The following is a 24,641-nucleotide window of genomic DNA, read 5'->3' as shown; positions in this document are numbered from 1 at the left end:
CCAAGAATGGGTAGTAACCGTTAACCATTTGTTCATTTTTGAACATATTGACGACTGTGTGTAGGAAACAATTTAAAAAAAAAAATCATATATTTGAAATTAACAGTAACTTTCGAAATATATATAAGGCAAAGCATGTGGTTCATTATTTCTCTCTGAAATTTAGTAAAGTAGAAGAAAAGTGGCATACAGCTGAAATGCTCATTAGTACATCAATGTACATGTGTCAGTACAGTGAGATAATACAAGTCCCGCACAACTGTCGAACAACACGTTATCACACAGTACAAAATTTTCGGTGGACATAACACTTTCTACAACTCCGAGATTATCGGAGCTTACGTTACTAATGCTGCAGCGGATCTAAACAACTCATTTTCCCATAGTTGTACGCTTCCGCTGCATACGCTAAGCATGACGTACGAACGTCATGGAAATACGAGCCAATAGGATACGCCTGATCTTGGAGTAACACGTCATTCTAGTGGAGTGCATACCCGGCTGATAGGGAGTGATCTCGTCAACGTCGTCTCTGTGTCCTCTCGGGCATCCGTCTCCATTTACCTCCAGATGCTGTAACTCGTTTCGAACCGAACAGTTTCTTTATTGTTGTCCATACCTAAGCTCAACTTAATATAAAAGGTAAGAGCTCGCCTTAAATTTCTTCGAAAGTAGACCGCCCGAATTCAGCTTTCATTTACGAAGGGACAGGAAGTAGGTTAATGCTACATTCCATTAGCTAACCCGGTGTCGTTAGCATGCAGATGAGTGCCAGAGAAGTAAAGAGAGACGGTTTTAAAGCGAAGATTAATAAAATAAGGCCAACTGTTAAACTAGTCTGTCTTCTATAAATGCCACTGCTGTTATGTTGTGTTTTGGCTATCAGCATACAAAGCGTAAATAAGCATTTGAATGAGTACGAGTTCTGATAAAGACCAACTCTCACTGGTGGCTTCGTTGCTGATAATACGTGGCCTGTGTGTTGTGTTGAAATCTATTCAGATTCATAAAATTCGAAAAGTTGCTTAAAATTTTGACTTTTCTTTTGTTTTTTCCGTATTTCCTTGTACTTTGTTTAAAAAAATATACATTTTTTTTTTAAAAGGACAAAATCTTTTCCTCATTCCAAACTTGAATATGTCATTAGATTGTGCGGGGGCTTTTTAGTTTCTTTGCCTTAAGCATTGCAATCTTAAGCGGTCAGGCGTAGTAGTAATAGAGTTGAAGAGAAATTCGAGTCATTAATTTGGTGACAGCATTAATAAAAATAAAATACACAGAAAAACAGTATTTGCAGAAATTAGTTGTCATTCCCAAATATTACAGTCAGTAAGGAAAGTTTGTGTATTAAGCGCATTTTGTAAACAATGAAAGTGCATGCTTTCAATAATTTACAACAATAGATTAGTTAATCAAAGAATAACAATAGCCTGTATACCTAAACTACTGCAAAGTGGCTTAGAGCAATACAACAAATGAGTAAAAAAAACCAATAGATTTCCCTGTGAATATAAATTAGTTGTACAAGTTCATCTTAGTTGTGTGAATCTATACTACCTTTTCTGTTTGTTTTATGAGATGAGAATTTCTGGACCCTGTGCTGTCAGTCTTGGCTCTGGGGTATGTTGTAACACATAAGTTAGTTGGCTGAACTGGGAAAAAATTACAACAGATAATGTAATGTGTGAATAATAAAAACTCTTATATAATTTAATCCACGTTAAACACGTTGCATGTTTTTGCAGTCCTTTGATGTTTATTCTTGACTATGCAGCTTCACATAGTCATGAGAAAGAATGAGAGTATACAGTTGCTACAACAGCATGCTTGGCAATGATTTGCAAAAGGCGTCACCAATGTTTCAGTGACGTCCGCTGACAAAGGTAGAGCTTTAAAATACCTGCAGGATTCCTCCGCACTCTTTGAAAACTTGCTGGTCAGGTTTTCTAATGTTAAAATTTGTGCGTCATGCTTTCGAAAATCCGTTCCTTTTTATAGCACACGAGAGAAAAGATCACAGGTATAAAGAGTAGGCGCTGACTGCAGCTAGCAGAAGAAAGCCGGTACACAGCAGAGAGGGAACATCGGAAGATTTGGAGTGGTACCGTTTGGATTACCACTTCCACGCTTATTATTTTAATTCTTCAGCGGGACTGATAACCTCACTGTGTTATTTTGGGGGATCTTTTCCTTCTGAAGATCAGTGATGACAACCTACCAGGAGTTCATTCAACAAAATGAGGACAGAGATGGGGTGAGATTCAGCTGGAACCTCTGGCCCTCGAGCCGCCTTGAAGCCACCAGGCTGGTAGTCCCTGTCTCCTGCCTCTTCACACCTCTCAAAGAGAGGCCCAACTTGCCACCGGTCCAGTATGAGCCAGTTCTTTGCAGCCGGGCCAACTGTAAGGCAGTGCTCAACCCACTATGGTGAGTTTCACAGAAAAACAGTACTCTAGCTTATAAAGTGTATCCTTTTGAATGTTTATTTTAATCATGCGTTTTGGTATATGTATGTGATATAATTTCCTTGACTTTTAGTATTTTAGTTTCATCATTTAAAGCCACAGATGTCTGTTCCTGACATTTATTTACTAAAGTGTTATATTTGCAAATGTAAATGTGAGTGAAAGGAGATGCAGGGATTTGAATTTGACTTTTTTTTCTAACCCATCAGCACTTCTAAATGCTGAGGTGTTCTTAGTATTGGGTGTGGTGCATGAGAACTGCAAACACTAAATACACCTTGTGTATATTTCAGTCACAGCCACACTTATGACAATTAGATACAACCTCTATTTTCTTACTTTTATTCTTATTTTTTACAGTCAAGTTGACTTCAGAGCAAAAATATGGGCCTGCAACTTCTGCTTCCAGAGAAACCCTGTAAGTACTGTGGCTGAGAGCATAGTTTAGTCTTGCTGCTATTTGAAACGTATCGCTGCCAAAACGTGTCTCTGCATTCATAACTTAATGCTGATGAGCTACATTCCTTTTTTAGGTTGGTTAATCTTGATATCTTTCTGTGTGCGCGTGTGTGTGTGTGCGCGTGTGTGTGCGCGTGTGTGTGCGCGTGTGTGTGTGTGTGTGTGTGTGTGTGTGTGTGTGTGTGTGTGTGTGTGTGTGTGTGTGCGCAGTTCCCTCCCTCTTACGCAGGCATATCAGACGTGAACCAGCCAGCTGAGCTTATGCCACAGTTTTCTACAATTGAGTACATAGTACAGGTAAATACTGCATACATGTCTGCACTCTGACCTTAACAATTTGTATTAAGTCCAGAAGATGTAAGGTATAAAGGTCAACATTAACAGTTTTCAGTAGTATCACATATGTTTTTTTAGGGATGCCTTATTTTTGACAGTGACAGATGTAATAACAGAAAAGTAGACCTAAGTTAAATTATACAGGTAGCTGTAATAAACATTTTAAATGGTAATTATAAAAGCAAAACCACTTTGAGCCTGACGTCTGTTGTGGTTGGCATTTGTAACAATACTACTACTAGTTTATAATGTGTAGTGTATTCAGAAAGTATGACTATGAGCTTCTGATGTTCACATGCCATCTCTGCTAGTGCCGGTAATATAGAAATATATACGAAGCAAGCAGCAAACCACACAGCACCACATGAAAACATAAACAATAGTCTCAATTGTTTTTCACTATGTGATTATGACTGTTTGGATACAATGTGATTTCATCAGTTTTTGACTTTAGTCTCCTGCCTCTTTACAGCGTGGTCCTGCAGCTCCTCTCATCTTCCTGTATGTGGTGGACACATGTTTGGAAGAAGAAGATCTCCAGGCTCTCAAGGAGTCTCTCCAGATGTCTCTCAGTCTGCTGCCCCCCAACGCTCTTGTGGGCCTCATCACATTTGGCCGCATGGTTCAAGTTCATGAGCTGAGCTGCGAGGGGATTGCTAAGAGCTATGTGTTCCGAGGCACCAAGGATCTTACCGCCAAACAGATACAGGTAAGTCCAGCCAAAGGCCTTTGGTAGTCTGGTGTGAGTGACACACTTATTAGGGGGGAAAAAATAGGAAGTCCATTTAGATTAAAAAGTACAAAAAACAAGGTTAGCTATTGTTAAACGTGTAAAACCTTTGCTTTTCATTTCAGGAGATGCTGGGTTTAACAAAGCCAGCTGTAACAGGACAACAAGGTCGTCCTTTAGCCCCTCAGGATGCTGCTGCCACTTGCAAGTACGTCGGAGCACAAACAATTCATGTTTGTCAGTTGATGGTTATTGTTTACAAAAAAAGCAAAGCACTTTTTTTTTTCTAAAACGTGTGTGTGTGTCTTATATTCAGGTTTCTTCAGCCTGTGCATCGAGTCGATATGAATCTGACAGATTTGCTGGGAGAGCTTCAGAGAGACCCGTGGCCTGTCCCTCAGGGTAAACGGCCACTCCGATCCACTGGTGTTGCGCTGTCTGTCGCTGTCGGCCTGCTGGAGGTACGAAAGACAAAAAACTATCTCATACATTAAGTGCATACAAGTGATGCTGTACTGTCAATAATCTGAAATGGAACACATAAAGCCATTTATGATCACAGAAACAGTCATTTACAAGGTTTATCTACAACTAAAGCAAATACAGTAATTCACAGCAACCTGAACTTTAGCTTCTTAAAGACAATTGTGCCACATGTACCTCTTCCGAACAGCACACGCTGTCTGATAATGATCAGACAAACAGTAAATATTCTCTGTCCGTTCAAAGGCTGTTACCTATTTGCCTTGTGCTTTTTTTTTTCCCTCCACTGTCAACCACCCTTTTTGTACTGCTAATCTGTGTGGTTATATAACTGATAGTACAACAGAACATTCCCCAGCTGTACTAGAATACATTTTGCTCTTTCACTGACTTCAGATTCACTGATTTGTCTTAAGGGATATGACTAAATGAATGAGTCTTTTATTTATTTATTTTTTCCATGTAAAGGAGAACCGCAAACAGCTTTTGGCATCAATTATCAGCTGGCTCATTTGTTTGTTCTCTTTGAATGATAACTCTTTGTCCCTTTGGTAAATGAATCAGCCTTTATATAGAATGTGTTATCAAATACAGACATCATATTTAAAGCAAATTCCTGCTGCTTGGTGGCTACTTGGTTGAGTTCCAAATATTTCACTATCTCAGACCTTCCCAGACTCTTGGACTCTGGACCTCACTGTTGGAAGAGTTGGTTATGACGTCTGCCCTTTGCTTACACGTGTTCCTTGAACCATTTATTCTAACTCGTTCCCTTAATTCAACATTTATGCTTTTATGGTTCATTTTCAAATGGACTGGTTAATGATGTTTTATTTTGTGATGTAAATTCCATTTGCACATATTGGTTGTTATAAAAGCAAAAAAGTTTTGACGATATATTTTACACGAGATCACAGAATTGCTGAATGTTAACTTGGGGTATAATGATACTTGCACTAACTGAAGTCCATTTCCTGTCTCCTCAGGGTACATTCCCCAACACAGGGGCTCGTGTGATGCTTTTTATTGGAGGACCACCCACCCAGGGCCCTGGAATGGTGGTGGGAGATGAGCTGAAAACTCCAATTCGTTCCTGGCATGACATCCAGAAAGACAATGCTCGCCATCTGAAAAAGGCCACCAAGGTAAGCATGCAGTAGTACTTGTATTTGATTGAAACCTTTCCTTGCATATTACATAAATTTAACGTGTTTGTTTGTTTTTCACAGTATTATGAAGCCTTGGCCAATCGTTCAGCAACAAATGGCCACAGTATTGATATCTATGCCTGCGCCCTAGACCAGACTGGACTGCTTGAAATGAAGTGCTTATCTAATCTCACTGGGTAAGTAAGCACTATTTATTACATTCATTGAAGGTGTGTAATTGCATTAGTATGCCCTTTTAAAAAAATTATTAAGAATCTTGACAATTTATTGTGCTGTGTTTCAGGGGGCACATTGTGATGGGAGACTCCTTCAATACCTCATTGTTCAAACAAACCTTCCAGAGAGTCTTTAGTAAGGACTACAATGGTGACTTCCGCATGGCCTTTGGAGGTGTCCTGGAAGTCAAGGTAAAGGCTTGATTTAGTCCTTTGAGTTATACGTGTGATTACTTTCTATATTGGGATTTGTAATGATAGAACAAAGGTAACATATATTAGCTGTTGAAAACGTTAACTGTATTTCTTTCTCTGTCTGGCTTTATAGACCTCGAGAGAGCTGAAGGTTTCCGGTGCAATTGGACCGTGTGTTTCACTCAACTCAAAGTCTCCCTGTGTATCAGAGAATGTGAGTGACTGAGCCAGATATGATTTGGATTCTTTACTGTCATGTTGAGTAATCTGGGATATTTATCAAATTGCACTCTCTGTTTTGTGCAGGAATTGGGCATTGGTGGCACCAGCCAATGGAAGGTGTGCGGTCTCAACCCCTCCACTACTTTGGGCATCTATTTTGAAGTTGTGAATCAGGTAAAATAAGAACTTGAACCTCAGCATTTTAGCTAGATAGAATTACAATAAGCTGATAAGAGTGGAAATGTTAGGAGGCCAAACAATGAATAGTTGTAATGAAGAATTGTGGCTTTGTTTAGTAAAAGATTCTTCAGACAAAGGCTTTTTGTGTCTCTGTATGGGTTTTTCTTTTCTTCTTTTTTTCCCCCCTTTCCCAGTAAAATAGAAATGATTGTCGACTGCATTCTTACTGTTTCTACTGTTTTGTGTTTGCAGCACAATGCACCAGTCCCTCAGGGTGGACGTGGGGCAGTCCAGTTTGTAACCCAGTACCAGCACTCAAACACACAAAGAAGGATACGGGTCACCACCATCGCCAGGAAGTAAGACTCCTGTTTTATTGTTCATCTAAATTAATATGAAACATGATTAACTAGACTGCACCTAAAAATGCGCTTAAATTTGGTATGTTCTTACCAAACCGGTTCCTCTTAATAAAGATAATGTCGGGTGTGTAAAATGATGGTTTAATGAGCCTCCAATACACCCAAGAGAATGACAGCTGCCACCATTTCATTGTTCATCTAAATGGATGTGAACCATGGCCAACTAGACTGCACCTAAAATGTACTTAAATTTGGTATGTTCTCAATAAAGTAATTGCTGGGAGTGTAAAATGTTGGTTTAATGAGGCCAAGAGAATGACAACTGCATAAATATTTTCCTCTCTAGAAAGGATGTTTGCATTCCTGCAATTTAGACCAACGCCTTTGAGACCTGTTTGCATGTGCGTCATGTACACCACACCTATTCTGACCTCTGCTTCTCTGGTTTCTTCTATTCTTCTTATCTCTATCCCTCCCATTCTCTTTCTCGCTTCTCTTTCTTTCTTAAACTACTCCAGCTGGGCAGATGCCCAATCTCAGATTCAGCACATCGAATCATCCTTTGACCAAGAAGCAGCTGCAGTGCTCATGGCCCGCTTGGGCGTCTTTAGGGCAGAGTCTGAAGAGGGTCCTGATGTGTTGCGTTGGCTTGACAGGCAGCTCATCCGCCTGGTAAGTGACACTCCTACGTAGCAGAGTTTGCAACATGTTAACAATACATAGTTGGAATACTTCCGATACCCGTGTTGTGAATAGTGTTGATATTTATCTATTGTGACTCCTGATGTGAACGTCATGCATGGTACGTATTTAAACCACGTTATCTTGTTCCTTTGTTTCAGTGTCAGAAATTTGGCCAGTTCAACAAAGATGATCCGACATCTTTTAGACTGTCAGAGTCTCTGTCCCTCTATCCACAGGTAATTTCTTTCAAATGTAGCCATTATTATGATTATCATACTCCCCCCTAATTTAATTCAGTTATGCTGGAATACTCTGCTAGGAAAAACAATGTGAACATTGTGTGAACATTTTTCTCTCCTACACCTACAGTTTATGTTCCACTTGCGACGGTCACCATTCCTGCAAGTTTTCAACAACAGCCCAGATGAGTCTTCCTACTACAGGCATCACTTTGTCAGGCAAGACCTGACCCAGTCCCTGATCATGATCCAGCCCATCCTCTACTCGTACTCCTTCCACGGACCACCAGAGGTCAGCCTCATACGCTCAACACTATCATCCTATCATCAATGTTTTGTGTTACTCACTGGCAGCTGAACAGCCAGCTCCTAGCAAAAGTGTTTATATTTTTGGTGCTAAATTGTTGTGCATTGTGTCATGGATGTGTTACAGCCTGTGCTCCTGGACAGTAGCAGTATCCTGCCAGATCGAATCCTGCTGATGGACACCTTCTTCCAGCTGGTTATCTACCATGGAGAGGTAAGGCAGCAGATTTTTCAACAAATTATCCATTAAAAATGTTATTTTATATGCTTAAACTATTTACACAAAACTCTGTATGTTGTGATGCATTTGGATTTTTTTCTCTTTTTGTTCCAGACCATTGCTCAATGGCGAAAAGCAGGCTACCAAGAAATGGCAGAGTATGAGAACTTCAAACAGCTGCTGCAGGCTCCACTGGATGACGCTCAAGAGATCCTACAGACACGCTTCCCCATGCCACGCTACATTGACACTGAGCACGGAGGCTCCCAGGCTCGCTTCCTGCTCTCCAAGGTCAACCCATCGCAGACCCACAACAACCTCTATGCCTGGGGACAGGTACAGTATTAAAATATACTGTTTTATTTGCATTTGTATTTGAAACGTTTGGACTGAAATTCTCAACTAGCCTGTTTTGTTTTTAGTTTAATGAAAGGCACCAAATTTGCAGTTTTACTATAGTTATATCTTTTGCGCTACATTCAAATATGTAAATGTAAAATTCTCAAATGTAGTGGATTTGTCTCCTGCCTCATGCATACATTTTTTTTTATTTTCCATATAGTTTCTATTTCATCTATTTGTACAAGTATAGACTAAAATCCCAGGATTGACTTTAAGTCTTCTGAGACATCCATCCTGATTGTTTTTCACCCACAGGACAGGCAAACTGTCAGTAAATACAGGTCTCGGATAAGCTAACCTGTAGAAGATTGCAAGCTGAAAATAGCACTAATCTCTTATTTCCCAAGTCAAGGAAGTGCTTTGTACAAATACTGCAAGAAAAGAAGAAAATCTACGGAAGTCTGAGAATAGGATTATCACCAGAGCGTGGTCTTGCATAAGCCAATCTTCAAAGCGAGCATTTTGCTCATTAAAGTGGTCAGAGTTATGTTGTGATGAGATGTGTTTGCAAAGTGAGTAAATCACCATTTTGCTCCTCCCTTGTTCCAATAGGAGACAGGAGCCCCAATCCTTACTGATGACGTGAGCCTGCAGGTCTTCATGGACCACTTGAAGAAACTGGCTGTTTCCAGCTCAGCATAGAACTCGCTATTCCACCTCAAAGAGAAAAGAATTGATACAGCATTTTTCTTCCATCGGGATCCATTAACATTTCTGCAGTTTTGTAAAGGAGCCAAACCGAGACAGTCTACTGTTTGTGCTTGTTTCAGTTTGCTGTTTGGAGGCCAATGTGATGTTTATACGACACAAAAAAGGGTGATGGCACATTGGTATATTAAAAAAAAAAAGATAGTAATAACATGTCTACTCATTTTCAATAAACAGCTTATTTATGAGAAATGTTTAGAGTTCTCCTCAACCAAACTGTCCTCATATCAATAATATCCCTACTTCTGTTTAATATTTGGTATTACCTATGAAATGCAGAATGATTAGACTAATACTTTCATCTTTTTTTTTTATAAAATATGTATCTACTGCATCAGACTGTGTATAAGGTTTAATAAGATGATTATTTGTGTCTGCTTTTGTCTATAGCTAAATTTGACATGTCTAGAAATGTTTTCATTAATAAATTATAATGGTACCACTTGTTTAAAAAATATCCGCAATGCTGTACCGTCTTGGTGCTGATTTCTTGTCCCGATCCAATCCAACTTTATTTATACAGCACTTTAAAAACAACGTGGTTGACCAAAGTGCTTTCCAGTGAAAAACTGAGTTCGCTCAAAACAGTGTTCCTCCCTGTCCAAGATGTGTACATCCTCATCCTTGAAAGAGTGTCCACTGGCCTGTAGGTGTAAATAGACTGCAGAGGCCAGTACACATCATCGACAGGGAGGAACACTGGTTTAAGCGGGGAGAAGAAGGAGCCCATTTACGTGAAAAGGAAAAGACCATCTCTGAATCGAGGAGGGGCCTAAGGGTACGTCTATCGCCATCTTACAATGCTGTGATTGCAGCCATTCCCCAACTCTCTGTGAATGGTACTCATGGCCATTGATCAGTCGTTGTTGATCAATGGTCATGAGAATTTGCATAATTAAGATTAAGGAACTGACCTCCCAGCCCATTGTTCCTTCAGTGGGCTGGTTTCACTCATTATGCAAATGTACTGTTTATGCGATTTGGGGAAACCTGCAGTCAGCTGAGACTGAAGAAGTCACTTGGATGAGTGACGAAACGTTTCTCCCTCAAAACGCTACGTCCAGATGAACAGAATCAACTTTTGGAGATTTACTTACCTGGATGATTGAGCATGCATCAGGAAGATCTTAAATGTTTTCTGTGGATTTTCTCTCCCTGAACAGTTCTGAGTAATGGAAGTGGGGTGTGAATGAGACACGGCGGGTCCAGAGATCATAGTTTTGAGCCATCTTTATTGACTGCGGCTGCCAGCCGCACATGCATCACACCACAATGCAACTTGCAGCTCCAGTTACCTCCGTGCAGGTGCGTCCACACGGAACCGCAGTCCACGCCCCACCACAGGAAGTTAATCAGTTCAGCTCAGCTGTGACTGAGTATGTTCTCTATGACAAACATTTAGATATTCTTTTTTAGAGTGTACTATAATCCTGTCCTATTCACTATCTCATTCTCCACAACCCAGGTGCACTGTCAGGTGTCTCCTGAACTCAAACTTTATTATATTGTATAGCTGTGTAAAACACTGTTGCTGTTTTTTGTAGAACAGGGAAACCGCATAGTCTTTCCTTGCACTTGTATATTAGGTGTAAAATCATGTTTTGTCATCAGCTCTGGATTTTCTCTTGGCAAACATGCTCAGTGCAGACACCAAGGTTCTTGAACAGAATAAAGAATACTCTTTACTGTCTAGCACTGCAAATATGAAAGGTTGCGTGCAAGTGTGAGCACTGGAATGGCATGAACCGTGCTGCTGCTACAGTCTACATCCTCTGTGCAGATTGGACGCAACACCCAATACCCAAACAATTGTCTTTTTTTTTTTTCATTCACTGCTACTGTATGAAAAGCCCACATAGAACACAATCCCAATCATAAAACCACTCACACACCATCTACTATCACTGTAAGCTGATTTCAGAGCACCCAGACCGTATGATTTCGAGGATCAGTGAACGGCAGATTATGAAGACTAATCCTTAGGGGCTATCTGTTTAGAGGCACATTCTACTCTTAGCAGCTTTAAGTGGAAGTTGCTGTGGAAATACAAATGAATGCTGTGTCTGTCAAGAGCTTAGCCCTTACTATGTGCGCTATGAGACTGCATATGCTTTAAAGGTATTCATGACCAAATCAAAACATAAGTGCAATGACTTTTAATCTCTTTTGACATGGGTAGCTGTGCATACTATCAAAATATCCTTGTAAATCTATGCATTTTGCAGTTAAAAATTGCTATGCTGCATGTATTTTGTGGTCATATAGAACACAGATATGAAATAATCTCCTGAAGGAAAATTTGTGTCTGTTAATCTGTGTGTCTATATACTTGGTCATCTTGATTCGTGCAAAAGCTGTCACCCAAAGATGTTCCAAGGGACAAAAGAACATTACAATTGCTTTTAATGCTTTAGTTTTTTTCCTTTTTTTTCTCTTCTTCCATCAATGATAATTCATGACGCTTGTGCCCTAGGCTTAGGAAAAGCTGTAAGGAAATGTGCCAACTTCTTTTCTCCTATCGAATCCTAACATTTCAGTTGTATTTTTATATTCCAGCAACTAGAGAAATCCATTCTGGCTTCTGTGCCTGAAAGCTAAGATGTCTATGCACTACCAGTCGAAAGTTTGGACACACCTTCTCATGGTTTCTCTCGTGGTTTTCTTTATTTTTACTGCTTTCTACATTGTATATACAAACTGAAGACATCAAATATATGAAGCAAGATATATGGATTTACGTAGCAAGTAATTATATTTTAGATTATATTTTTGAAATAGCCACCCTACACTTTGTTGACGGCCCTGCAAACCCTTGGCCTTCTCTCGATGAGATTCATGATGTAGTCATCTGAAATGGTTTTCACTTCACGGTGTGCCTTTTCAGGGTTCATTTGTGGAATTTTTTGCCTTCTTAATGGGGTTGGGACCAGCAGGTGTGTTGTGCAGAAGTCAGGTTGGTGCACAGTAGACAGTCCTATTTGACAACTATTAGAATTCATATTATGGCAAGAACCAATCAGCTAAGTAAAGAGAAATGACAGTCCATCATTACTTTAAGAACTGAAGGTCTAAAAGGGTAAAAAAAAAAATAATAATTCATCCGAGTCACCAGCCTCAGAAATCGCAAGTTAACAGATTAGAGCCCCACACAGAGTTGTCTGCCACACAGAGTTCCAGCAGCAGACGCATTTCTACATCAACTGTTCAGAGGAGACTTCACGAATCAAGCCTTAATGGTCAAATAGCTGCAAAGAAACCATTACTAAGGAAAAGCAACAAGCAGAAGAGATTTGTTTGGGCCAAGAAACACACGGAGTGGACATGATACCAGTGGAAATTTGTACTTTGGTCTGATGAGTCCAAATTTGAGATCTTTGGTTCCACCCGCCGTGTCTTTGTGCAACTCTTACAAGTTGAATGCATGGTCTCTACTTTCCTGTTTCCCACTGTGAAGCATGGAGGAGGTGTGATGGTGTGGGGGAGCTTTGCTTCTAACACTGTTGGGGATTTATTGAAAATTGAAGGAACACTGAACCAACATGGCTACCACAGCATCCTGCAGCAACATGCCACGCCATCCAGTGAACAGCAGTGACAATGTGTGAACTACCTCAGCTGCAAGATGATTTTTTGCATTTAGTATCTCTTACAGCATCCTGACTATGACTGTGAAGAGTATGGCGACAACTGTGGACACAAGGTCAAAGCCAAGAACCCATGGACATGAGCAAATGCTGTATTTCCTTCCCTTAAGATACTCTGCCAGGCCTTTACTGCCTTCAGGTGTTGATTGTTTGTGACTCTTCCTCAACTCAGTTTTGTCTTCAGTGATTGAAAGTATGCCATATGGCAGCGGTCCCCAACCTTTTTTGCGCCACGGAACAGTTTATGTCCGACAATATTTTCACGGACCGGCCTTTAAATACAACAAAATAAAACCAGTACCGGTACCTAAGAAGAATTATTCATAACACACAGGAAAAGACCCAGGGAAACCGAGTTAACGATAAAAACGCTTAAAAAAAATGATAAAACTCCTGAAAAGCATAAATTTCACACCCGAGCCTCAACTCTCGCGGCCTGGTACCAAACGACTCACGACCGTGGCTCGGGGACCGTTGCTGTATGGCCATGCCTCAAGAAACTCCTGCTTTGCTTTAACAGTATTCTTTAAGTCATTAGGACTGTAATCCCTTCTGAGCAGATAGTATGGACACTGCAGAATTAATCCTGCTACTTCTATCAGCAATCACATTATCAGTAAACACTAATGACCCGGTTCCATTGGCCCTTCCATAACATTGCCACCATGTTTGATAGATAATTTGGTATTCTTTGGATTATAAGCTGTTTCTCTCCTTTTATACACTTTCCTCTTCTCATCATTCTAGTTCAAGTTAATCTTGGTTTCATCTGTCCAGAGATTTTTTTCTTTGCAGTACTGCACATGCTCTTTTAGATGTTTTCTGGCTAAATATAATCTTCCTGATCTTCAGTGTAATCACTGGTCTGCAACTTATTATGAAATCTCTGCATTTCCATTCATGTATGTCTCTTGATTGTAGACTCTGAAAATAATATACCTACCTCCTTGTGACATCCTCTCACTCCTGTTTGGTCACAGACGTTTAATTTGCAGGATATTTTGAAGCGGTAACCAAAGAAAAGAGTATTGTGATCATCCTTTTTGGCTCCCATTCCTGCTTTTCCAGGCTTTTTAGTGTTGCTGAGCTGACCACTGCATTCATTCTTTTTAAGAATGTACCAGATAATTGATTTGGGCACCCCTAAATATTTTGCTATCTATCTGATTTTGACTTTTCAGGGTAATGATGTCCTCCTTCATTCTCACTGACATTCTTTTGGATTTCATCTTGAGAGTTCCAGGGAATAGCTGGATTAAACAACGCAACTACAAGTACAACACTTGGAATTAACTCCAGATCTTTTATATGTCTAATCTGTCATAAAGTAATGAGGGAACTAGTATTTTTGTCAGTCATCTGTCTAATTTCCTTTGAGCCTCTAAAAATGAGTATAAAAATGTTCATTATTCCTAAACAGTCAGTGCAATACTTTTGTTAAATCCCTTGGATTAAAGATGAAAGTCTTCAGTTTTTGCATACCAATGAGATACTTACATAGGTCTGCTAAGTGCAGTATTATACCACAGAAGTACTGCTATGAACCACTGTGCATCCTGTCACTCCTGTTTGGCCACAGATAATTTGGCTAAAGTGAGAGTACACTACATCCATTCTCTGGATCTACTCTGGATCTACTCTGTGGTCTCCTCCTTGCTACACTGCCTTGCTACTTTTCTTTCTCTTCTGTGAGGGGGTTTGTTTTACAATAGTCATATTTACACTTGTGGCATAAGCAGATTTTGACTTGTAGATGGATTACTGTCCATGCAGTGCCTCCCAAGATAAAAAAAAAAAATCAAATCAAATAAAAAAAATATATTTTGGAGAGTAAAACTATCTGAAATAGTATCTACTTTGATCACAATTTGTAATTAGTTGAAGTGCTTGAACAATTGTGCTTAGCCATTTGCCTTAATGCCCTAAACATTTGCCAGTGCTAACAAAGAATGAGAAATGCCATTCCCAATGTGCACAAGTAAAAAAAACACTGCTTTGTTTTACATGCTTTGACAACTTCAGCTACCATCCAAAAACTGAAAGCCCTGGCTGTTCCAAAGTTATAGTTCCTAACCAAGAGTATACTTTTAAAAAAAAAGCTGGACTTTAAGTACAAGAAAACTAGAGAACATCTATTTTGCTTAGCTTTATACTACGTTGATATGAATACTGAATCAGTCTTAATTTCCGTTGGTGGATGCCGTGTGCATAGCAAAACTCTCTGACACATTTACGAACTGAATTATTGTGCTCAAAGTCTTGGTTGGATGTGTGATTGGATTTCCCACATTACAGGAAAAGACTGGTTAACTTAAAAGCGTGGATTAACTTCTTGTCACGAGCTTAAGAGACGGCCTATGACCATCACAGAGATGTCATAAGCAGTTTACCATACTGTAGACAAGTGCAGGGCCTTAAAAATTATTTGACTCCTGAGCTCTTAGTTTGTTGCACATTTTTCACATATGCAACAATATGTTTCAGATTGAAGAACTGTAGTGCAGAAAAAAAACAACCCAAATGAATACAAAATGCCATTTTTAAATGATGATTTCATCTATTAAGAGAGAAAAGTTATCCAAACCTATGTGGAAAAAGTAATTGCCCCAAAAACCTAATAATTGGTTGTGTTACCCTTGGCAACAAGAACTGCAATCAAGTATTTGTGAGTCTTTCACATCATGGTAGGGGGGATTTGGTATTCTGTTCTTTGCAGAATTATTTTAATTCAGCCACTTTGGAAGGTTTTTTTAAGCATTAACTGTCTGTTTAAGATTATGCCAAAGTGTCCGTGTAGGTTCTTAGTTATCCAGGTCATTCTAGCCTAAGTAGCTTTGAAAGAAAATAACTAGACTTCTTAAGTTTTCTTGAAGACTTTTACTTCTCATCCGAGAAGAACTGAGGGAGCTTCTTGAGTGAAACGTCTTCGAGATACTACAAGAAGACAGTCGCTGCCTTTCCAAGTTCAGATTATGCCAAAGCATCTCAATAGAATTTAAGTGTAGAGCTTGACTAGGCTACTCCAAAGCATTCATTTAGGTGGACTTGCTATGGACTCGCCATTCTAGTCCTGCTATAAAACCCCAGTGTGCTATGCTTTATAGGGAACAAACTAATGGCTGGACATTCTTCTTCAGGATTTTATGGTAGCACATTCATGGTTCATGGTTATGCCTATTTAACGGGACTCCGACTTTCCAATAAACATTAAGCTTTTGTTTCATCAGTCCACAGAATATTTTCCCCAAAGTCCTGGGGATTGTTTTGGGCAAATGTGAGACGAACCTTTGTGTTCTTCTTGGTCAGCAGTCCTGTCATAGAACCCTCCAACGCATAGTGAGAGCTGCAGAGAGGATCATTGGTGTCTCTCTCCCCTCCCTCCAGGACATTTACAGCACCCGTCTCACTAAAAAAGCCCTTTGCATAGCGGCTGATCCCACGCACCCAATGCAAAGCTTCTTCAAGCTGCTGCCATCGGGGAGGAGACTGCGGAGTCTCCAGGCCAGGACCAGCAGGCTGAAGGACAGCTTCATCCATCAGGCTGTCAGGAAGCTTAACTCCCTCCCGATTCTGCCCCCTCTCCCCTCTCTCCTCCACGGTCTCACTGAACTCTGTCACACACACTCACACACACACACTCTCTGACTCACTCACTGGCCTGCACCAGTTACCAGTCACTTTGTGGAGCATTGGACTGCCATTACCTCATAAGACTTTGTGTTACACTATCTCATACCGTACATTACCAAATCTCCATTTGCACTATTTGCCTATTTGCACTACTCTGCCTGGTTTGCACTCAATGTCATTTACCCTTATATTGTATATTGTATAGCTTTCTTGTTATATGTAAAATTGTATTATATTATTTAATTTTTTTTTAATTTAAAATATTTTACTTGCATTTTTAATCACTCTTATATTTAAATGTTCATTTTCTATTTTATCTAGGGATTGAGAGTAACGAAGTTTCTATTCTCTGTATGTCCTGTACATGTGGCAGAATTGACAATAAAGTTGACTTTGACTTTGACTTTGACTTTTCTCTTTGGAATTCTCCCAATTCGCCATTTTTGCCCAGTCTCTTCCTTATTTTTGAATCATGAACACTGACATTAACTGTGGAAAGTCAGGCCTGCAGTTTTTTAGGTGTTTTTCTGGCTTTGTGTGTGTGTGTGTGTGTGTGTGTGTGTGTGTGTGTGTGTGTGTGTGTGTGTGTGTGTGTGTGTGTGTGTGTGTGTGTGTGTGTGTGGCTTCCTGGATTAATTATCAACACATTCTGAATCTTTGGTAGTCCAGCCTCTCCTGGGAAGGCTCAGTACTGTTCCAAGTTTTCTCCATTTGTGGATAATGGCTCCCACTGTGGTTCACTGGAGTCCCAGAGCCTGTAACCCTTTGAGGACTGGTAGATGTCAGTTAAAGATTAAACCAACAACAACAAATGTTTTCCTCACGTCTTAATCATCTTTGATCTTATAAGGTGTTTACTACCTTGCCCTGCTACTCTAGTATGACTAGCAGTTTGTTCATGAGTATTTGGGACACTCTGGTAAACATGCTCTGGCCTATTTTATCAGTTTTCATAGTCATGTTGAAGTGCGGATTAGCTTCCCAGGCTGAAAATGACAGCATGTTGCTGAGCTAACAGAGATGGCAGGCCTATTTGCCCTCTTTTTCCCCTGGGGTTGTAAATATTTACTGTACAGTAAATATATACTGTACCAGTTTTTTTGTTTTTGTTTGTTTGATAAGCACGTTTCCGGCAAAATTCAGATTAGAAGTCATTCTCTGAGGACTCGGCACCTCGCCTCTAGAGTCTGCAGTTTTCTCTGCTTATATCAGTGAGCAGAGCTCAAGTCTGTTGAGCTCTGCTCACTTTTGATTTTGTCCGGAGCAGCTGCAGGCTCATCATCCTCCCCACATGACCTCCCTCTAAATGCAAGCGCGCAGGTCAGCTTCTCTGAAAACAAAACCAACTCTCAGAAATGAAGGCAAGAAGTAGAAAGTGTTGCAATGAATTTCAAATGAACTCTTATGCAACTGAATTCTATTAGATTTCATTCATTTTAAGAACTGAATGAACTGGTGAGGACATCATAGATATTCTTTATTCATCTGTAATGTTTTAAGTCTGATACTCTTTTTTCAAACAAAAATAAATTAAAAATAATTCTTTCACGGAGTCTTCTTCAATTAAGATCGACAGATACACATCTGAAAACATTTCCTGCATTACATTTTTAATAAGTTTTAACAGCTTTTGCTAAGTTAATTGACTGATTATTTACAGTTATTGTCACTGGTCACAACATAAAATTAACCGAAACTTCATGAGGTTCATTTATTGTTGAGTTTTATTTTTTTCACGTCCTCACGTCAGTAATTTTCATTGTGCTAAATAGGCTATTGTCCTCTAGGTGTAGCATTATTATCATTCATCTTAAGGCAAAATAGCCACTATTATTATATTAAAGAATACAGTTACAAAGTGGTTTCCAAATAGAGGACTATTGAGATGTCAGAAGAAAGTCTCTTTTTGCCGTATTGCTTTAAAATAGCTTGTTGAAGCTGAACTCTCCATGTGAACTGTTTTATAGGTCTGAGATTTTTTTATTTTAATTTTCCGCTTCGTGAAAATACACTCACATATCCCTGAATAGCCTCTTACAGCTTTCACTTTTCAACTCTTGCTGCATCTTATTTCAACGTTTCCGTGGTAACTTCCTACGCATCAGTCTGATAATCGTCTTGCAGCTGATAAATTTTAGGCATGGAGGGAGGGGAGGCGTAAATGACCGCGAGAGGGAGTCCGGGAGAGAGAGCGTCATAAGAAAATCCTTGGTCAAACTTGGACAAATCCTCACGCAACGTGACATCCTATAGGGTGGACACTCGTGGGGCAGCGCGTGTGAAAATGACGGAAATGTGACATTTTGGCGCACAGCTCAGCTCTCTCGGAGATGATGTTTGCACTTTGTGCACCAGTGGAAGTTGTTGAAAACTGCCGAGTGCCGAATGTGATCATCGCCTCACCTGTTGTGCTTGGAAATTAGCTGCGGCTCGCGCGTCCCTCCTACTTCGCACCCATGAACTTTTCGGAACGCCGCGCGCTGCCTCATCCTTTACGCAGACAATGAGGATGAGCCGCCGATCCAGGACCCTTCTGTCGCTTAGCTTGAACTTCTTCGCGCTGTTTTTCTCCATAACCGCGTTTATAACTACTTACTGGTGCGTCGGGACGCAGAGAGTGCCCAAGCCAAAGTGCAGCAAGCTGCGGACGCACCAGTGTATAGACTACGGGGTGAACGAAACGGACCCCAACAAAGTGGTGTACAGCTGGGAGACAGGCGACGACAGGTTCCTGTTCCGTCAGTTCCACACTGGAATCTGGATCTCATGCGAGGAAAATATTCACGATGAAAGTAAGGTGTGTGTGTGTGTGTGTGTAGTGCGTGAATGTTTTTTATTAGTTAACACAGCAGCTGGAATGATTACATACTACTTTGGTTCTTTTTCCTAACTTAAGAGAAACACATAACTATTCATGTAACACAACGATAATCTCGGCAATAAAAGCTTCTGTAAGTGAAGAAAAATGGCACATGCGCCAATTCATGATTACGAAGGAATGGCTTTGAAATCAGTGTAAAGACTTTAACCATTTGGAGCTATTTTTTCTTATTATTTATAATCTTTTTTAATCTTTAGTTTTAATTGTTTATAATTGTCATCAAACTTGACAACACCTGAGCTGATGTAAGCATTAACGAACAACCATTCAACATTTAAAATAGCCAAAGAAATAAAAAAATAAATAAAAAAAACAGCAAATAGTAATTTTTATAAACTTGTCATTTTAATCTCCTCCTTTGTCAAAATACAACACTTAGTTAAAATGGAGATTGGCTGCTCCTTCAGAGATTTTCTTTCCTTATTTTTTTAATGGCTTTCCATTTGTGTCATTATGCCTTAGAAAAGTAAGCAGCAGCACTTGAGTCTGAAATCATTTAATTCACTTTTTCATCATTATTTATTTTTTAAGGGAGACAAAATAGCACTTAGATCCCCAGCTGGCCGGCTGCCTGGGACTTGAATGGTGTGTTGCTTGAGTTACTCACTAAGTCTGACCATTATGGAGTATTGTAAATTAATAACAGAGGGCTCAAGAGGGTGGATTATGCGTGTGTCAGAGGAGTGATCATGACCATGAAAAGTTCAGGGACAAAAGGTGTGATCAGCCCAGATTAGTCCTCTCTCTGTTTAGTTTATTACAGCTGGATAAGGAATTACTGAAGCATCTGTCTGTCAGCTCTGTAATACGCCATGACAACCTGTGCTGATAATCTGTGTTTTTGTGATGTACTAGAAACAAACCACAAATTCAAAATATCCAAGAAGCAATTGCAATAACACATTTTTATCTCATCAAGTGACTGTGGGATGGTGAGGAGGAAGGGGGTGCTGAGACAGCTTGAGTTAATAAGGATTACGTAACAGAGGCCTTGATGAGTTTTTCCTCAAAACAGCTGTTGCCACCCTCCTTCTACCTGATTAAAGCGTTCCACTTGCAACAAATCCAGTGGCATGCTCTGGTCAACAGATGGAAAACATCATGTCTGCAGGAATCCTTAGTGTCAATGGTTATTTTGTATCCTGTTTGTCACAGACTGTCATTATGCCACAGTTTTTGAGCCTACCTGTGTTTTTAAAGTCCATATATATATATATATATGATCAGTAATAAATAATAAATCATGACAGCATGTCATCTTCTGCTGTGTTTCTAGGTGAGAGATGTCGAAGTTTTATTGATTTAGCCCCTGCATCAGAAAAAGGTGAGTGCTATCTGCGTTACCTTGGTTATCACAACTCTTTAAGCCCTCTAATTCTTACCCTATTTTCATTCACTGAGCTGTACTTCCCCATGTTTGTGAATATTTCTGCATCACTGTAACATCTTGGTCCGTTCTGATCTAATCAGCAACTGTCAGTTCAAGAATGTTTTAATGTGAAATCATGAAGGAGGGCTCACACATTCAGTTTAAAGTTTCACAGATGTTTAGCTGCGATGACACTTTCACTTGAGAAATGCTTAGTTCCTGTCAATCTGTCAAGAAAAGCAAAAAATCGAGAAGCGGAGTGAAGAGGAGTTGAAATGTCTGATCATCATGTGCAGCCAGATTATATTCCACTAGATTAATTGGAAGGCTGAATAAAGCTTTCTGTAAACCGGAAAGCTTTCACATCAGTTCAAGTAGCACTTCATATGAGATCGTCATGTTACTTTCACCCCACATTAAGTCTGACTAACCAGTGAGATTGAGATGTTAGGTGACAATAAATCAAAATCTTCCCTTTGATAAAGAATCTCCATCTTAATTTATGTTATTGTGCATTTCTTGTTTGCTTTTTGGGCATTTTTCAGGGATGCTGTGGTTGTCACTTGTTTCTGAGATGTTGTACATTATTCTGCTGGTGGTTGGCTTCAGTCTCATGTGTTTGGAGCTAGTGCACTCCAGCAATGTCATTGATGGACTCAAACTCAATGCCTTTGCTGCCATCTTTACAGTACTTTCAGGTATGTGCTTGATTCTATTTTTCACTAACTTTAATGCTTTTGTGACATTTCCTGCAGTGTACTGTATTCAAGTATTTGCTTCTGGTTTCTAAGATTGTCATTTATCTTTGTAAGCCAGCTTTTGAAATACAACATAACAAACATATCCTGGTTAATCTGTTAATAAGGAGGGAGCTGTTGTTCTTGAACCAGAGAAACATCCCTCTGGTTTCCTTGTAATGATCAGAAGTAAATCTGAACTCAATTCAAAATCTAAAAAAGAAACAGAAGCCTTGAGAAGAAAGCAGAGGGTCAGCTGAATATGTTTTTCACTTCTTTTCCCAAAATAACAGTTTGTAAATGAACCTTAGTAAATTACATGGATGGGGATTTAAGGTTATCTATACCTGGATAACATCACTGTTTTTACTTAGGATATTCATATTTCCATACCCATGGAAAGGGTTGATTCTGCACTCGAAAGAAATCATCGAAGTATTTTTTTAATACTGTTCTTCTTTTCTGTTTGTACACTGAATCAATCAGAAAAGCTTACTAACAATATACTGTGCATATGATTTCAGGTCTTCTTGGCATGGTGGCTCATGTCATGTACACACAGGTTTTCCAGGTCACCGTCAGCCTTGGCCCACCAGATTGGAGGCCCTACAACTGGGACTATGGCTGGTCGTTCTGGTAAGACTCTGCAAACATCCACCTCAATACAGATAATTTTATACGCTGTGTTATTTATAGTGTTACATAGATAGAGTTAAGTCAAATCGTTCTTTAAGAAACAAGATGAAGAAGTCCACTCTGCATGTCTGTGCTGCCTCACACTGTCAGCAGAAGCGCTGATCTCACCTCTCTTCAGCATCACTGTCTGTAATGAAAAAAGCCCAAAGCCCTCGTGTTATGGTAGGATTAGGCTTTGGTGTCCAAAGCCCCAGTGCGGGTGTGATTAGAATTGCATAAGGGAATAATATTTTACTCCTTTACAATGTGCACAGTATGCTGAAAATTCATTTTGGAGGCTAAACAATTCTTGACCTTCTATGGGAATTATCCAGTCTGCATGAAAACAACATGGGATGATGATTTGATTGTCTGACCTCACATGCGAACCAGCCTGTTTGAGGAGACCAGGGGGACTTAAAGTGATTGGCACTAATCTTACCAAATACAGTGTCACGGTATTGAGGGTAAAACGTCAGAATGCCTCACCACACTGAAGCGCACCATTAGGTTTTCACTTTTTTTGTTAGTTTTTTTTTTTCAGCTACCACATCTGTTTATTAAAATATGAATTCTCTTGCTGTTTTATATCAGCATGGCCTGGGCTTCCTTCACCTGCTGTATGGGTGCATCTGTCACCACCCTCAACTCCTATACAAAGACCGTCATTGAGTTCAGACACAAACGCAAGACCTTCGAGCAAAGCATCAGGGAGGAGGACGCACGGGAGGCATTCGGATATTTCCGGGAGCACTCTGTGCACTCAATCTCCAAATCTGTGGATTATTACTCTAGTCAGACCATAAAAAGTGGCAGGAAAACTCCTATACCAGGTGACTCGCTGGACTTCAGTGACATTGCAAATTCTTTGGGGGAAGAGCAGTGCTGAGTGAGAAAGGACAGTAGGTGGCGGCATTTCTCTTAATGTGGCATCTCATTGGACTGACGCATAGTTGTCTTTGGTAAGTTTTCACTGTGGGACAAACACCTACAAAGATAACAGACTGCGGTGTTAGCCCTGTCTGACACATTTAAGTACTGCCTTAATGAAAACCCATCATGAAAGTTTAAGTCATAGAAGTTTAAAGTTGGAAAATTGCAGCTAAAAGTGGACATGAAGGTGTTTTTTCTTTTGTGCAGCTTACCACGATGTAGATTTAAAATGTAATGTTAAGTGTATCTATACTGTTTCAAAAGAATGAGTGTCTCTTTAATGCTTCTAGCCTTATTAGACATGTTCAGTCAGAAAATCTAACTGGGTTTTCATTCTTGTGAATCAAAGCCATAAATGTATACTGCAAATGATGTGCCTGTTTACAGTATTTATGGTACTATTTATTGTAAAATAGATGTAAAGTTTGTACACAGCATGATTGTTGGTAATAATGTATCATTTTTCTTTTGAATGTTCACCTTGGCTAAGTTTGATGGTGTCATAAAGGTCAAACGATCATTTGCAAAACACTTTTGATGGACTAGAATTTTTTTTTTTTTAAACTGGAAAGAAATTTACCGCAGAGAACAAAATTCCCATAAACACTATGGTAAATGGCCTGTATTTGTATAGCGCTTTTCTAGTCCCTAAGGACCCCAAAGCGCTTTACACAACCTGTCATCCACCCATTCACACACTGGTGATGGCAAGCTACATTGTAGCCACAGCCACCCTGGGGTGCACTGACAGAGGCGAGGCTGCTGGGCACTGGCGCCACCGGGCCCTCTGACCACCACCAGTAGGCAACGGGTGAAGTGTCTTACCCAAGGACACAACGACCGAGACTGTCCAAGCCGGGGCTCGAACCAGCAACCTTTGGACTACAAGGCGAACTCCCAACTCTCCAACACTCCAATAGTGCTAAACACTAGCACTATTGGAGTAATCACAGTCAGTACACCACATTTCTAACAGTGTAAGTCATTTTCATTTGATGATTCTGCTTTAACTGGAGAAAAGTAGAAACTTCATGACGGTAAAAAGGCTCTGCGGAGTGTTTCAAGCAAGTATGATGACTATTAAAGTTCCCCATTTCAAAATTGTGTTTTGATTGACTGTTACTTTCTCACCACAAAACACATCTGGTGTTTTTAGTATGATACAAATATAGAACACACAGTTTATTAAACCTTTTCAGTTACATTTTTGAACTGTAAAAATAGTACAAAGTTGATTTCAGTATTTTTTAGTGAAGCTTTTTTTTTTTTTTTGCACAAATAAAAGAAATAATATTCAACCTAGTATTTTTTTTCCTGTTTCTGGAGAGTGTTCTAAAAATGTCCAGAACAAGAGCTGTCGTTTGGGGGGGAAAAAAAAAATCAAATGTAGCAATGTA

The 24,641-nt window shown here is 39.8% G+C and overlaps 2 protein-coding genes across 3 annotated transcripts; both read left to right on the top strand.

The window, feature by feature from the left end:
• Positions 1-473: 473 nt before the first annotated feature.
• sec23b (SEC23 homolog B, coat complex II component) lies at positions 474-9,830 on the top strand. 2 transcript variants are annotated; one of them, XM_026170053.2, is made up of 19 exons: positions 474-642; positions 2,200-2,427; positions 2,826-2,883; positions 3,135-3,221; positions 3,733-3,969; positions 4,116-4,198; positions 4,307-4,451; positions 5,460-5,618; positions 5,703-5,818; positions 5,926-6,049; positions 6,186-6,266; positions 6,359-6,448; positions 6,707-6,813; positions 7,335-7,488; positions 7,659-7,736; positions 7,870-8,031; positions 8,173-8,259; positions 8,380-8,601; positions 9,220-9,830. In XM_026170053.2, the coding sequence occupies exons 2-19, from the start codon at positions 2,207-2,209 to the stop codon at positions 9,307-9,309; spliced, it is 2,301 nt and encodes a 766-aa protein (XP_026025838.1). In that variant the 5' UTR covers positions 474-642; positions 2,200-2,206; the 3' UTR covers positions 9,310-9,830. The 2 variants fall into 2 exon arrangements, with proteins under 2 accessions (XP_026025838.1, XP_080158841.1); XM_080302715.1 differs by lacking the exon at positions 474-642 and having other exon boundaries at positions 2,070-2,427.
• An 8,532-nt stretch (positions 9,831-18,362) lies between these two features.
• On the top strand, positions 18,363-23,775 carry LOC113023218 (germ cell-specific gene 1-like protein). Its single transcript, XM_026169242.2, has 5 exons — positions 18,363-19,441; positions 20,807-20,854; positions 21,445-21,597; positions 22,161-22,272; positions 22,906-23,775. The coding sequence occupies exons 1-5, from the start codon at positions 19,153-19,155 to the stop codon at positions 23,198-23,200; spliced, it is 897 nt and encodes a 298-aa protein (XP_026025027.1). The 5' UTR covers positions 18,363-19,152; the 3' UTR covers positions 23,201-23,775.
• The last annotated feature ends 866 nt before the right edge of the window (positions 23,776-24,641 follow it).

The sequence above is a fragment of the Astatotilapia calliptera genome, chromosome 6, assembly GCF_964374335.1.
Source record: "Astatotilapia calliptera chromosome 6, fAstCal68.1, whole genome shotgun sequence".
NCBI classification, from domain to species: Eukaryota; Metazoa; Chordata; class Actinopteri; order Cichliformes; family Cichlidae; genus Astatotilapia; species Astatotilapia calliptera.
This window is presented reverse-complemented; position numbering and strand designations above follow the sequence as displayed.

Coding starts and splice junctions, on each gene's coding strand:
- sec23b (XM_026170053.2), top strand. CDS start 2,207: ATGACAACCTACCAGGAGTTCATTCAACAAAATGAGGACAGAGATGGG. Junction 6,050..6,185: donor GAGGTGTCCTGGAAGTCAAG/GTAAAGGCTTGA, acceptor CTGGCTTTATAG/ACCTCGAGAGAGCTGAAGGT. Junction 8,602..9,219: donor ACCTCTATGCCTGGGGACAG/GTACAGTATTAA, acceptor TTGTTCCAATAG/GAGACAGGAGCCCCAATCCT.
- LOC113023218 (XM_026169242.2), top strand. CDS start 19,153: ATGAGGATGAGCCGCCGATCCAGGACCCTTCTGTCGCTTAGCTTGAAC. Junction 21,598..22,160: donor CATCTTTACAGTACTTTCAG/GTATGTGCTTGA, acceptor ATATGATTTCAG/GTCTTCTTGGCATGGTGGCT. Junction 22,273..22,905: donor GACTATGGCTGGTCGTTCTG/GTAAGACTCTGC, acceptor GTTTTATATCAG/CATGGCCTGGGCTTCCTTCA.